Consider the following 14,111-nt stretch of genomic DNA (forward strand, 5'->3'; position numbering starts at 1 on the left):
TCAGATGCCTGAACATATAAGATTCGAAGTCCTTTTTATTCCCATACTCTTTTTCTCAATGACTTACCTCTGAGGACAGCCAGGATGTTGCTAAATGAAAGACCTGCCTCATTGTTTATACCAAAATAAATTCCAGATGGTTCAAAGGTTTATAATTAAAGATTGCCAGATAAAACAAGGGCCTTTCTTTTTTGCTTTTTAAAAATTGTTACTGAACTAGTATAATTTACATACCATAAAATGCACCTGTTTGAGGGTATAATTTTAAAAATATTAGTAAATGCAATGAGTTGTACAAGCATGGCCACAATCCAGTTTAAAACATTTCCATCACCTGCTATGGTACTCGTACCTGTTTACCTATTTCCACCCCCAGCCCTGGGCAACCATCAAGCGACTTCCTGTCTCTGCGGAGTTGCCTTTTCTGGGTATTTCCTATCAATGGAATCACGTAATATGTGGTTCTTTTGTGTCCGACTCTTTTCACTACGGAGCCCATTTTCTTGTCTTTGAGACTGACCAGGGTCTTAGTTTGATGCTGTACTTGGTTGACGAGACTGTGGGAAATCTCACAGGCAGTTTCACACAGACTTGGTGGGAAGGTACCTTGGTAGCATGTCTTCAAAGGGGAGTTTGAAGAATTTAAAATCCAAGACATTTACATTTTGGACTTGGTATTTGTGTGTAGGAATTTGTTTTACAGACATAGCCGTACCTATTCCCAAAGGCACGTAAAGGAATGTTTATGCCAGTATTGTTTTTAGTCACAAGAGTGGAAGCCCTCCATACAGGACTGCTTAAATACCTGATGTATATCCCTGTGGTAGAATAAGATACAGGCGTGAAAAAGCATGAGGAGGCTCTATGTGTTGGTTTGAGATCTTCTCTTAATTCAAAAAAGTATGGTCCAGATAGTGCGGCTGTTGCATATCTGTTTCTGTGTAGGAAAGGGATGTCATATACACACGTTTGTAGATGCACAGACTGCATGGAACGTGGGCAGCTAGGAGGAGGGACATCGAGATCATCAGGATTGTTTTCACTTACTGGGCTCTCCCTCTGCCTCTGCCAGGGTGACACCTCCGGAGACTTCATGAAGGCCTTGCTGGCTATCTGTGGGGGCCAGGACTAGGGCGCTGGCTTTGACGGGCACCTGGGCCGAGACACGGTCATCAGCACCAGCCACCGTGACCAAGCCTGATTCTCCAGCTTCAGAGACTAAGGGAGGGGCAGGGTGGGGGGAGGGGGACAGGGGTGGGCCCTTGTCGTCAACTGGGGTTTAGGAAAGGCTCCCACTCCCAGGGGCCACCGAAGGCCCAGCTTGGTCACTCCTCACATCTTATTGGCTGAAGAACGGTAGCCCTAGATTCTGTCCACCTCTATTCCCCATCTTCCTCCTTCACCCTTCTGTCCCTGCCACAGCCCCTGCCCTGGCTTGGGCGTTGTCAAATCCAAAAAGATACTGAGCCTCTGTCTATGAAATGAGTGACGTGTGTGTTTTGAATGGTGGGGCCTGGTGGCAGGTGCCAATTGAGTGTTCTTGGCGGCGGGGCGGGAGGGAGGAGTAAAGGTCTTCCTGCCAACAGTCCTGCCACCTCTTCAGCTCCCACCTCCGTCCAGGTGGTTGTGCTGGAGCACTGAACCAGGAGTCCGGATACCTGGGTTCAATTTTGCATTGGCCACATACTTTCTTTCTGACCTTGGGCCCATCTCTTTCCCCTCTCCATTCGCTGTTTTCTCGTCTACAAAATGAGAGGGTTGGGCAAAGAGATCTTGGCTTTTCTTCTAGCATTGACCGTCAAGGATGTGCCTCCAGATCATTCTCTGTATACTTCTTTCTTTGAATAAAAAGACACACATAAATACGTTCCCAGTGAGGACCTGCATATTTGACCTTGAACCTGCAGCCTAGATTGTCCTCATTGGAGCCTGCCCAGGAGTGAGCGCTAGCTTTATACTCTCTCCTGAGGATCCCAAAGGAGAGTCTGAGCTCTGGGTCTTGGGCCCCCTCTCCCCCTGCTGCTTGGGCGTACGTTTGTCTGTGTGCTCTTCGTCCATTACAACCAAACCCAAACTTCCTCTTTTGAACTCTTCAAGGGCACCAGATGTGATCGTGATCTGGGGAGGCCCGTGGAAAGTTTCCACTTTGTGAAGATCACTGATAAGCAGTAGAATCAACTGCAATTTCTCTGTCTCCCTTCCCCCAGCTCTGCTTCTACCCTGAGACTTGGATCTAACATTGTCCAGTGACATGGCATGACAGTGCCTGCTGGCTGGAGGGCTCTGCTCCCTGTCCTGGCCGTCCTGGGAGTTCATTGTGTCTATAATGTAGCTGCTGTGCAAGGGCCGTGGGTATTGGGAGACTGGCTGGGTCTGGTCTTGTCCCTCCCTCAATGGGTGACTTTGGACTAGCCAGCGCCCTCACTGGGCCTCCGTTTCTTTATTTGTACATTGAGGGGTTGGACCCAACAGTATTGAAGAGCCCTCTCTTCATCTCTGACAAAATGAGTCTGAAAGTAAGACAATTTACCTTGTGTCTTCTCCACTTCCTGTCTTCCACCCCATGGTGAGCCCAAACCCCAGGAGAGTCAGCTGAGTTTTTTGGGGTATTTGCCCAACTTAATTTAACTGTTACCAAGAGATAACAAAATGGTTAAGAGTTGTGGAGTCAGACCTTTAACATTAACTGTCTGTGAGCATGTCATCTCTGAGTCTCAGTTTTCTTATTTGTAAAACACGGCCCCCAATTCTGCTTATCTCGTACTCTGTGTGGGGCGTGGGGTGAAAGAGGTGATGCGTGGAAGTGTGGAGTGGGGTCCTTTATGGCACCACCTGCCCTGAGCCAGGCCCCATTGTAGGAACTGAGAGGTGGATCCCAAGATGTTTTCTGAGCTTTGTTCTCAAGAAGTCAGCTGCAGGTCACAGAGGCATCCGAAGCTAAATATGACATTTGCTTAAAAATATGTTCTGGTGGGAAAATACGCTGGGAGTGGAAAGGAAAGAGCAATGGGACCTGAGGGAATAGAAGTTGGGAGGCCCCATGAGGCTGAGGGAACACACAAGTGGAGAAACTAGGACTTGTAGAATTCCTAGAAATCAGGAATGAGGACAGCTCTGAGCCCTCGTGCTGGACAAAACACTGTCCTAATTTCCCAACATGCATTTTCCACTTAATTTTCTTTCAGTTGGGTAGATTGTATTCTAGGACTGGTCAGTAGTAGAAGGGGGACCCTCAAGGTTGGTGGGGTAAGGTAGACCAGATTATAAATGGGAGTTCACATCCAATTATGGAAGGCATGTATGTCCAGATTTTCTCTTATAACCCAGAGGGGAGCCTTTCTTGAGAAGGAAAGGTGTGCATCTAGCCATGCACTTAAGGAAAACATGAAGGGCCCTGGCCCATGTGGCTCAGTTGGTAGAGCATCATCCCATGCACCAAAAGGTTGCTGATTCTATTTCTGGTCAGGGCACATGCCTGGGTTGCTTGATTCTCCGGTAGGGGGTGTGCAGGAGGCAGACAATGAATTCCCCTGTAAGGGGTGTGCAGGAGGAAACTGATCAGTGTTTCTCTCTAAAAATAAAAATTTTAAAATTAAAGGTAAAAAAGGAAACATGAAGGGAGCATGGCCAGTTGGGAATCTAGTGCAACAATCCCACTAAGACCCAGGTGCCTGCGGAACAAACCACATTTTTTTCTTGGAGCTGTAGCGGAGGACAGAGTAGCCACTATTGTGAATCCAAGGTACTTCACTCATTCATTCATTCATTCATTCATTCATTCATGCAGCGTATACTTACCGAGCGCCTCCTATGTGCCATGCTATGTGCTCGATGCTAAAGATGTAAAAAGTTAGATCCAATTGGTCCTAATCATTACGAGCTTCCATTTGAGTGTTCCACCCACCTCCTTTCAAAACACCTGTATCAACTGATAACAGACTGGAGATTGCTTCTGTGGCCAGAGTTCAAGGGAGAGAAGTGGGGACTAAATTAAAACTAAAAGGAAAGAGAAAGCAGAAGCCCAAACCGCACTGTCTCAAAGTGGGAGAAGACGACGATGGTGGTGAATGTTCTGAATGTGGAAGGGGCCTCAGAAATTCTCACCTCCCTCTTAGTTGCAGCAACTGTCACTTCCACAGAGAGGAAGCAATGGGCCCAGGTCACAGCATTTAGCAGCAGACAGAACTGGGACCCTGCAGTCCCGGCCCAGCTTCAGTGCTTTTATAAACTCCCTGAACGTTCGTTCTCCCACTTCCTCCTTCCCCTCCAAGGGGAGGCTTCAACCAAGAGCCATCCTATTTATTTATTTAATAAAACTTTTTTTTTTTTTGCCCTGACCGGTTTGGCTCGGTGGATAGAGTGTCGGCCTGCGGACTGAAAGGTCCCAGGTTCGATTCCGGTCAAGGGCATGTACCTTGGTTGTGGGCACATCCCCAGTGGGAGGTGTGCAGGAGGCAGCTGATCGATGTTTCTCTCTCATCGATGTTTCTAGCTCTCTATCCCTCTCCCTTCCTCTCTGTAAAAAATCAATAAAATATATTTTTTTAAAAGCACTTTTTTTTAACATCAATATGAGAGAGAGACATGACCGGGGTGGGGGATTGAGCCTGCCACCGAGGACCCTTCAGTCCACGGGCCGATGCTCTAACCATTGAGCAGAACCAGCTAGGGCCAGACCCATCCTCTCTTGAGCTCCTCGCTGCTCCCCTGCTGCCTTGAGCCATGCATTTTCCCTTCAGGGCAAACCCTTTTCAGAAGCTCTGGACTGGGATGTGCCAGCCTTGGTCTCCGGGGCCACAGGAAATGCCTGAAGAAAGTGGCTGGTTGGGAGGGGTTGCCCTTTGAGTCCGAGCACAGAGCAGCTGTTTGGGAATTGCCACTGTCGCATTTCCTGCCATTGGAGAGCAGTGTGGGAAATACTGGCTCTCTAACCCCCATTCCCCCCATCCCCATTCACTGTGCCAGAGAGAGTCCCTGCCAGAGGCATCTGGTGGGAGAAGCTTTTCCACAACCATTCCTTTGCAGTAGTGTGGGGGGGGGGGGGGCGCGAGGCGGGGGTGTCACCCCATTTAATGAGGACACTGATGGTCCAAGTGGGGAAGCAAATTGCCTGAAGATTGACTGAGCGGGAACTGGCCTTAGTGGTCATCCAAAGCAGCCCTCCCATTTCATAAGTTTGGAAATTGCGGCCCAGAGAGTAGGACTGTGGCCCTGGCTGAGTAAAGGCTAGATCTGGGGCCAGCACCTGCCCTGCTCTCTCTGCTGACATATCCTCTTCCTCTTCCTCCTCATGCGGAAGCCAGACTGAGCCCACAGACAATAGGAGGGAGAAGTGTCAAGTTGCCCAACCCAAATTTCAGAACCCAGAAGCGGTAAATCGGCGCTCCAACAGGCCTCTCCACTCCCCTCAGACCTCAGGTTTCCCAACGCAGACTTCCCCGCTTCACGTTTGGAGTTAGGCAAGTGGGAAATTCTAGTTGAATAACAGCCGTCTGCTCAGTGGTTAGATCTACAGAGGCAGGCAGGCGGCCTCAAATCCCAGCAAACCGCTCAGACATAGATAAGTCACTTGACCTTTCCATGTCTTGATTTCCTCATCTGTAAAAAGGGAATGACAAAGGTTTCTAACTCACAGGGTTGTGAAGACTAAACCACACTGTCCAAGATACAGTAAGGACTCAGCTCTTTGTTATTAATAAATGGACTAGATTCCAGTCCATGGAGGAGAACGGGGTGGGGGAGAGTCTCTTCCAACAGTCTCTGAGGACTACTGAGTCCCTACACTGTGCCACTAACCCTCAGCCAAGTGGAGAAACATTTTTAGAAAAATTCAACCAAGCACATAATAGCAAGTGGTACCAAGTGCAGAGGCCACAGATTAACCACAGAGAAGCTGAGAGCGGCTCCCTGGAAAGAGGCATGTCCAGGCACCTTGAAAGATGTGTAGATATGCTTCCAACAATGAAAGATATTAAAGGTGGGAGGGAGAGGCCACGGCTGGAATAAGGGCACAGAAGTGGAGGCAAGGGGAAGGGCCCCTGGGCCTCGGGCCCCACACCCAGTGTGCGAACACCATCTGGAAGTTCACAGAGTCCAGGCTAGAGTGTGGACTTCACCCGGAAGGTGCTCGGGACGAGACTGGTATGATTAGAGAGGCCCTTTAGAAAGACGTGTCTGTGGAGGAGATGGGCCCAGTGCCTGGGAGACACTGGACAGGCTTGTAGTCATTCCCCAGATGTGGAGGCAGGAGGATCTGAGCCAGAGTGGAGGAAGCAGAGATGGAGAAAAGAAAACAAAGACACGGGGCAGCAAGAAACCAAGAGAGCCCTAGCCGGTTTGGCTCGGTGGACAGAGCGTCGGCCTACGGACTGAAGGGTCCCGGGTTCGATTCTGGTCAAGGGCATGTACCTGGATTGCGGGCACATCCCCAGTAGGGGGTGTGCAGGAGGCAGCTGATCGATGTTTCTCTCTCATCGATGTTTCTAACTCTCTCTATCTCTCTCCCTTCCTCTCTGTAAAAAATCAATTAAAAAAAGAAAAAGAAAAAGAAACCAAGGGAACTGCCCAACTGGCTTTGGGGAATGAGCGAGGGAGGCAGCGGTGAAGCCAGGAGTCATTACCTGGGAACCCAGAGGCAGGAAATGCTTTTAGAGGCAGGATGTGAGGCCCAGGCCCCAGGTGCAGGCCACCCCACTGCCCTCTCAGCTAAGTGAGGATGGAGGAAGCCCTAAATCAGAGCCATGTAGGAATGAGCCCTCCCCCCAGGCCCAGCTGTTGTAGCGGTTTCCAGAACATACATTTCCTTCTGTGGGAGGGTCTCGCCCCTTCCTCCCCGCTACCACCATCTGCCTATTGTGCTACCAGCTGCAGTCAGAACCCTCTAGTGCAGCCGTGGGCAAACTACGGCCCGCGGGCCGGATCCGGCCCGTTTGAAATGAATAAAACTAAAAAAAAAAAAAGACCGTACCCTTTTATGTAATGATGTTTACTTTGAATTTATATTAGTTCACACAAACACTCCATCCATGCTTTTGTTCCGGCCCTCCGGTCCAGTTTAAGAACCCATTGTGGCCCTCGAGTCAAAAAGTTTGCCCACCCCTGCTCTAGTGCTACCCCATTGCGATGGCCTTGACCTGGATGGAGATAGCCATGGGCAGGGATGGGAGGGCCTGCACATAGAGATCCTAAGCCAGTGCTGGGCCAGCGATTCCCATTCCCACGCTCCCATCTATTCGGTATCCACTCAAAGCCTGTAATGACTACTTATCAGACACATGGGATTCCAAATCACTGCCAGTCATATCCACAAGGACACACTGTGCACGCCCGGAATCAGAAGCACACGTTGGTGGCCACATAGAGAAAAATAAAACGATTAGGTCCACACATACACTGCTGGTAACAATCAGAAAGACTGGTCTGTGGTCCGTATATGTATGACTGACCACACAGGAAGCAGCTCACACAAGTACCCACACTTGCTTTTTCACACACTCACTCTTCTTGGCACACAGCCTCGTGTGCAGCGCACAGCTCCAGAAATCAGCAGCCCGCTGTTCTAGTGTATGTGCTGCGATGGGCGGATAAACAGATGTGGGGCCTAACTGCCCTGCCAAGACTCTGGTCCCATTGCCGCCCTGCTCTGGGGAGGCAAGGCCAGCTCCCTGGAGAGCCAGGCAGTGATGGGGTCAGCCTTGGAAGGGAGCAGGATCTGGGGGAAGGCTTTTGGGGGTAGTGAGGTTCAAGGTGAGTGACATGTAAAGAGGCAGAAGAGAGATTTCTCCTTCAAAAACATCATTTCCATTCTCTCCCCTTATCTAGGAATGTTCTGGGAGCTGGCGGTGAAAGGGTTAACGGGGCCAGCTGCCATACCCCCTAGCGTTCTGAGCTCTGAGATTCACCCAACACTAGGCAGGGTCACTACCTCAGCAGGCGACCTGGCCCCAGGATAAAACTCCCCAGTGAGCAAGATGGAAACCTAAAATGAAACTTTGTCAGACTTCTCGGACTCAAGCATCATTACTGTCACCCTTGTCAGTGGCAGCCCGGCAGCACCACATCCATCCTCACTGATGCCGCTTCCTGGTCTCTCTTTGGGGTTGGAATGTACTGCATTTTCTTGGGCAAATGTACCCTCCCCTCACTGACTCCCGGCCAACTTTCCTCCTTAGCAGGGTGTCTCAGGGACAAAATGAGATCACACAGAGGGAGCCTGGCACAATGTGGGTACCCTGGGAGGTGCAGACCCCAGTCCTTCCCTGCTTCCTGCCTCTCCCTCTCCCGTTCTGGGGTCCAGGTTACTTGGAGTACCATATTTGCATAGACATGAGACCTCGCCCCGGGGAAATTCCCCCTGGTGACCAGGCTTCCTTTCTGAGGTCAGGCCACATCATCAGACGGCTCCTTCCTCTCTAGCGCGCCCCAGCCTCCCGCTGGCTCTGGCCCCAGTTATCTGGCAGGTGTCTACCCAGGCACAGATTTAGTCCCAGGCTTTGACCTTGGCTGCTGTCCAAGAGAATGGGAGTATAGGCGGTGGGCTGGGGACCTGGAACAACAGCAGACGTGGTGGATACTTGAGGAATAGAGGAAAGGGAGGAGACAGGAAGTGGTCGGGAAGCCTGGATTGTGATGCTAGCTCATCCACAACTCCCTGCCTGACCCTGGGCACGTGCCTCCCTATCCCTGGGCCTCCGTGTCCTCTTCTATCCAGCCAGGGGGGTGGTTTAAGATCATCTCTAAGCTTTGTTCCAGATTTAATGGGCCAAGAAGCCACTTCCTTCAGCAGAACAATCTTGCAACATTTGTCCTTGGAGCATTTTCCTTGGACAAAAATCTTGCAACACACTGCCCGGTGTTTGTTTCCTTGGAAAGCACAATTTTGCAAAATGCATCCCCGAATCCCATTTTTCAGATGCCGACAGAGTTATATGTATCTGCTCTCCTCATCGTGACTTGGTCTGAATTTTAATTTTTCTTTTCACATCCGTCATGTATAATGTTCTAAAATCTGTCGTCCTCATGGTCTCTGGCCCTGGTACTGAGAAAGCACCTTCCCTGGCACAAAAAAAGGGGAAGAGGTGGGGTGAGACCACAGAGCCCCAAGAAACTGTGAGGTCCTGGGACCACCTGCATCAGAACTGTTAGAATGGCCCCTTTGAGAGCGGTAGTCCCAACTTTGAACCAACTGGGAAGCTTTTAAAATTGCAAACCCAGGCCACACCCTCTGAGATCCTGCTGTAATTAGTCTGGGGTGGGACCTGGGCATCTGTGTTTTCACAGGGCTCACCAGGTGATTCTAATCTGCAGCCAGGACTGAGAACCGCTGATGGAAGGACCCACCCGAGACCAGATAGATCAGATGATTCCGATGGACACTAGAGTTGACGAACCCCTGACCTATGTTATTCTTTGCGAAGTTATCCTAACGGGTACCCCTTCTGGGCACATGCCCAGGGTTGTAGATGGCACAGAGCACTGACCCCCTTTCACAGATGAGGAAAGTGCGGGACAGAGAGAGGAAACGACTTGCTGAGGTCACCCGGGGAGTTCAGGAATGGCAGTGGGCCTGGCACCGAGTGGATGCTCAGAGACTCAAAGCGCTTTTGCAAACGTCATGGACTGGATGCTTGGGGGACCCAGAGAAGTACTAGCCTACTTGGTACCTCCTGAGGGTTCATGACACCGAGGTCTCCTTGGCTGCCTGTCTACAAGCAGATACTTCTCACTTTGGAGTTGGAAGGCCCAGCTTAAGGACTTGGCTTTCTCAAACTCTACTAAGTACTAAGGTCACTCCTGGGAGGTTATTAAAAATGCTGCCTCCAGTCCTCCCTCCACCCGAGAGTCTGATTTCTTAGGCTTACAGTGGGACCTGGATCTGCCCAGACTCCTGGGCTAGGTCCTAAGAGCATGAGGAGTCCCCATCCTGGGGAACTTTCAATAGAATTCGTGAGTCAGGAAACCCAGGGGCTCAAATCCATTCATTCACTAAATAAATATTGATTGACTGACTATGATGAGACTGGCCCGGTGCTGTCCCCACACATTAGCAAGGTGGAAGAGATGGAGCTGAATAATTAAGCATCAAAGGCGTGGGCCTGGGAGAGGTTCCCATGTACACCCACATCTCACCCATCCTTCGAGGACTCCTCTCCAGGTGAGCTCTGGAGACATTACCTGAGTTTGAACTCCAGCTGTGCCACTTGTTAGCCGTTGGCCTAAACCACCATGAGCCTCAGTTTCCTCATCTGTAGAATAGCAGTACCAGTCTCCGAGGGCTCTGATGAGGAACGCATGCCATCATTCACTTAAGAGCACTGAGGGCTTTGTCTGGTAGATGTCAATCCTAAATATTACCGATTATTTCCTGACCATCTTAGCCTTCCCCGATTTCTCCTTCTGCTGAACTTTGGGACTTCTGTACCGAGTCAGAATGGAAGGTCCCTTAGTGGTGATCTAGTCTGACTCCTTTCTTTACCTCACAGAAGGGGAAATTCAGAGAGGGGGAAGGACTTGCCCTGGACCACACAGCAGAACCAGGACTCAGTCCAAGGGCCTCTTCTTCCTTGATGTCTATCGCATGACCCGAACAGAAGAGGCAATTTCAGGGAATTCATAGCTGGAAGAAAGAAGAGGTGAGAGAGGTGTGAGAAGCTAATTGCCCTCAGCATCTTGGCAGGGAAAGAAACCCAGTGCTAATCTTCCCCTAGATGTGCAAGCCAAGTATTCCTGACTGGAGATTCCAGTTCGGGGGTGGGGTGGGGGTGGGGACGGTGGGTGAGGGGGTAGGATCCAGCTCCTTCAGCCGCCTTAGTGCTTCCAGGTCCTCCTGCCATTTAAGACTCCATGAGCAGGAACCCATCTAAGTGGGGCTCACAGATTATTGTGGCCTCGGGAGAGAAAACATCCCGTTTGGAGGGAATGTAGCAATCCAGAAATATTAGGACTGAGTGATACATTCTACTGAAGAGGAATCCAAAACTCCATTTTTTCCAGTTAGGGACATTTGTCAGTTTCACGGAAGGCTCTGGCTGACCCTGGGGGCGGATCCCAGGTCACCAGGAGATTTCATAAAGGGAGCCGGGACGAGATCTCTCTCCCTGATGCTGAGTCCTGCCACCAGCCCAGATGCCTGCTTCTGAGCTGTGAGGGAGGCCCTTCAGTTTGGTATCAGGGGGCAGAGAGAAGAGCATCTGACAGCATGAGTGTGGGAAGGTGTGTTTACTCCCAGCAGAGAAAAGGGTCTATGTGGAGAGAAGGTAGCAACCATCCTGTGCGCCTGGTCTAACTCAAGGACTGGTGCCTCTAGTCCTATAGAACTTCCTATGGTGATGGGAGTCTCTGCCCATTCTGGTTCGCTAGCCACTTGTGTGGCTACTGAACATTTATTATTTTTTAAAATATATTTTTATTGACTTCAGAGAGGAAAGGCAAGGGAGAGAGAGATAGAAACATTAATGATGAGAATCATTGATCGGCTGCCTCCTGCATGCCCCCCACTAGGGATCGAGCTTGCAACTCGGGCATGTGTCCTGCCTGGGAATCGAACTGTGACCTCTTGGTTCATAGGTCGACGCTCAACCACTGAGCCACACCTGCCGAGCGGCTATTGCACATTTTTAAAGTGGCACTGCCACCGAGGGACTGAATGTGGTGTGGGACCGAGCACTGGACTAGGAGCCAGGAAGTCCCTCCATGTACTCACTTGGACAGTTACTTCCCTTGTCTGTCCCTCACTTCCTCATCTGTAAAGTGAGGCCATTGAGCCAGGAGGTGTCTCTAGCATTCCCGTGGAATCCCAGTGTGAAGGGCACAGAGCAGTTGAGGATTGGATTCCGTGAACTCTCCCCCTCCTCCCTCCTATCCCCCACTTCACCCCACTGCCCTACCCCCAGGAATGAATGTGGCCCCTGTGACTGGCCTGCCTATTTCCCCAGGCCCTACCTATGTTACTTCCCCTTGCCTGCTTCAAACTCCAGGCTCCATTCAGAGCGAACGATTTTAAGTTCCCCGAATGTCCTCTTCTCTTTGCACAGTCTCTTCCTTTTGCTGAGAACACTCTTCCTCATGCTCTCACTTGGTTACTTTCAGGTCTCAGCTAAGGCGTCACTTCCTCAGGAGGACTTCCCAGATCCCCAAATTCTGACCAGCTGCTCCCTTGTCCAAGCTCGTGTAGCTCCCTGTATTTCTCCTGCCAAAACACATCTGTACCAGGCTTTACTGTCACTACCTATGAATTTGCCTACAGCCCCCAACAGCAATGCTGTCCGATAGAACTTTTGGCAAGGATAGAAATGTTCCTGCACATGTGCAGCTAATGTGATGGCCACATGTGGCCACTGAGCACTTGAAATGTGGCTGGTGCTGAGGAACTGAATTCCTGATTTTAATGAATTTATATTCAAATAGCCACGTGTGGCCAATGGCTACTGTTCTGGACGGGCAGCCACCAAATCTGTGAGCAGGCAGGAGCTGGCTTGTCCACCCCTGTATCCTCAGTGGTCTGTAAGCCTGTGAGTGGTCTTGAAGAAACTATAAGAATGAAGAAACTCTGTACCCGGGGCCGATCGAGAGAGAGAGAGAGAGAGAGAGAGAGAGAGAGAGAGAGAGAGGCCAGCTCATCCACACGGCCCCCTCCCATCCCTTCTCCAGGCGTCAGCAGATAATGAACTGAGAACTTATGTTTGTAAAGCCGTCGATAGTTTACAAAGAATGTCTGCAATCCATCGTTTTACTTTACTTATCATCACAGGAGGCAGGCAAAGCAGGACTCACTGTCCCCATTTTCCAGCAGGGATCGCTGAGACTCCGGATGGGGAAGCAAGGCTCCGGAGCACCCGCGCTGGTTCGTGCAGAGCTGGCTGCTCCGGGGTGGGGAGGTCTCTAAGACCCCCCTCGACATCTGAATGAGGTCTGCACAGAGGGGAGTAAGCTCTTCCTGCCCAGCAGAGGGACTAAGTGGAAACAGATGGGGTAGGACTGGGGGCAGGAGGATGTGGGCTGGACATCTGGTGATTTCCTCAGGGTCCTGAGCACTGGAATCCCCCATCTTAGGCAAAGGAGGAAATAGAGGTCCTTGGGAGAACCCTGGGGTGAGGTGGGGTGAGCAGACCAGGTGGCCCCTGCCTGCCCTGCGCCAGTCCTCAGACCAGCCACGGAATCCGCAGGCTCCAGCTCTTCCCCTGAGCCGTCTCCTGGAATTCACAGCAAGCGACAGCCAGTCTGGGCAGTGACAGGTGGGGACTGATAGGGAAGGGCCCTGTGCTCTGCCAGGGGTGGGAAGGGGCCTCCGCTGAGCCTTGTGTGGCTGCCTGGCTCCTCCATCTCGGGGAATTCCCCTCCTGCTAAAAGTCAGCCCAGCCCAGCCCAACCCTCCTTCCTGCAGAAGCACAGTGAGCAGTGAGCGGAGCAGCCTTCACAGGGCCGGCAGCCCCCGCCGCACACACCCTGTCTCCTCCTGCCCTTCTCCAGGTGAGTGACCCAGCCTGGGGGCGGTGAGCCAGGCAGGACAGGGGAAAGGGCTCACTGCACCAGGGAGCTGGGCCCACCAGGCCCTCCCACCTCTGGACCAAGAGCCACCAGCCTCCCACTTTCCTGCCTGCTGGGGTCGCTGCTCCAGGCCCAGGTCCCTCTTCCCCCACTTAGGGCTTGGGCTCTGGGCCTCTCTATGTCCCTGCCCGCCCGCCCGGCAGGCCCTACTGCCCTGCTGTTCTCTTCTTGCTTCTCTCCCTCCTTTTATTTCCTTTTCCTGCCCTCCTCTTCTTGCCTGGCTTCCTCAGCCAGTCTTTTCTCTCTAGTCGCTACTAGTTTTTCCAAAGAGAAGGAAAAGAAAGGTCTATTTTTATCTTATTCTTCCCCCAAGAAAAGGGAGTAGGTTCCCTAGTGTGAACATGGATGTTTGTGTGTGTGAGTGAGTACGTGTGTCTTCGTTAGTGAGCATGTGTCCAATCTACTGAGGTGTATATGTGTATGATCCTGTGAGTAAAGTGTGTTTGTATATGTCTCTGTGTGAGGGCAGTGTGTAGCTATGTGTGAGTGTGTGTGTGTGTGAGGGTGTGTAGGTGATGTGTGATTGTGTCTGGGTATTATGTGTGTGTCTGTATGTGTGAGGGAAG

At 51.1% G+C, this 14,111-nt stretch overlaps 2 protein-coding genes across 4 annotated transcripts in view; both read left to right on the forward strand.

The window, feature by feature from the left end:
- The window catches only part of ANXA6 (annexin A6), a 48,927-nt gene extending 47,680 nt beyond the window's left edge, over positions 1 to 1,247 (forward strand). For both annotated transcript variants that reach the window (XM_014456180.2, XM_006089124.3), the window contains one exon: positions 1,073 to 1,247. In XM_014456180.2, coding sequence (XP_014311666.1) covers positions 1,073 to 1,132 — 60 coding nt within the window. In that variant the 3' untranslated portion in view covers positions 1,133 to 1,247. The remainder of the gene's footprint in view (positions 1 to 1,072) is intronic.
- Positions 1,248 to 13,381: 12,134 nt separating this feature from the next.
- Positions 13,382 to 14,111, forward strand: part of TNIP1 (TNFAIP3 interacting protein 1) — a 50,612-nt gene continuing 49,882 nt past the window's right edge. The window contains exon 1 of one of the 2 annotated variants that reach the window (XM_014456186.2): positions 13,382 to 13,467. The gene's annotated coding sequence lies outside the window, so the exon portion shown is untranslated. The remainder of the gene's footprint in view (positions 13,468 to 14,111) is intronic. The other variant, XM_014456181.2, reaches the window with a different exon arrangement.

Source organism: Myotis lucifugus, unplaced genomic scaffold, assembly GCF_000147115.1.
Source record: "Myotis lucifugus unplaced genomic scaffold, Myoluc2.0 scaffold_56, whole genome shotgun sequence".
In the NCBI taxonomy this organism is placed as follows: Eukaryota; Metazoa; Chordata; class Mammalia; order Chiroptera; family Vespertilionidae; genus Myotis; species Myotis lucifugus.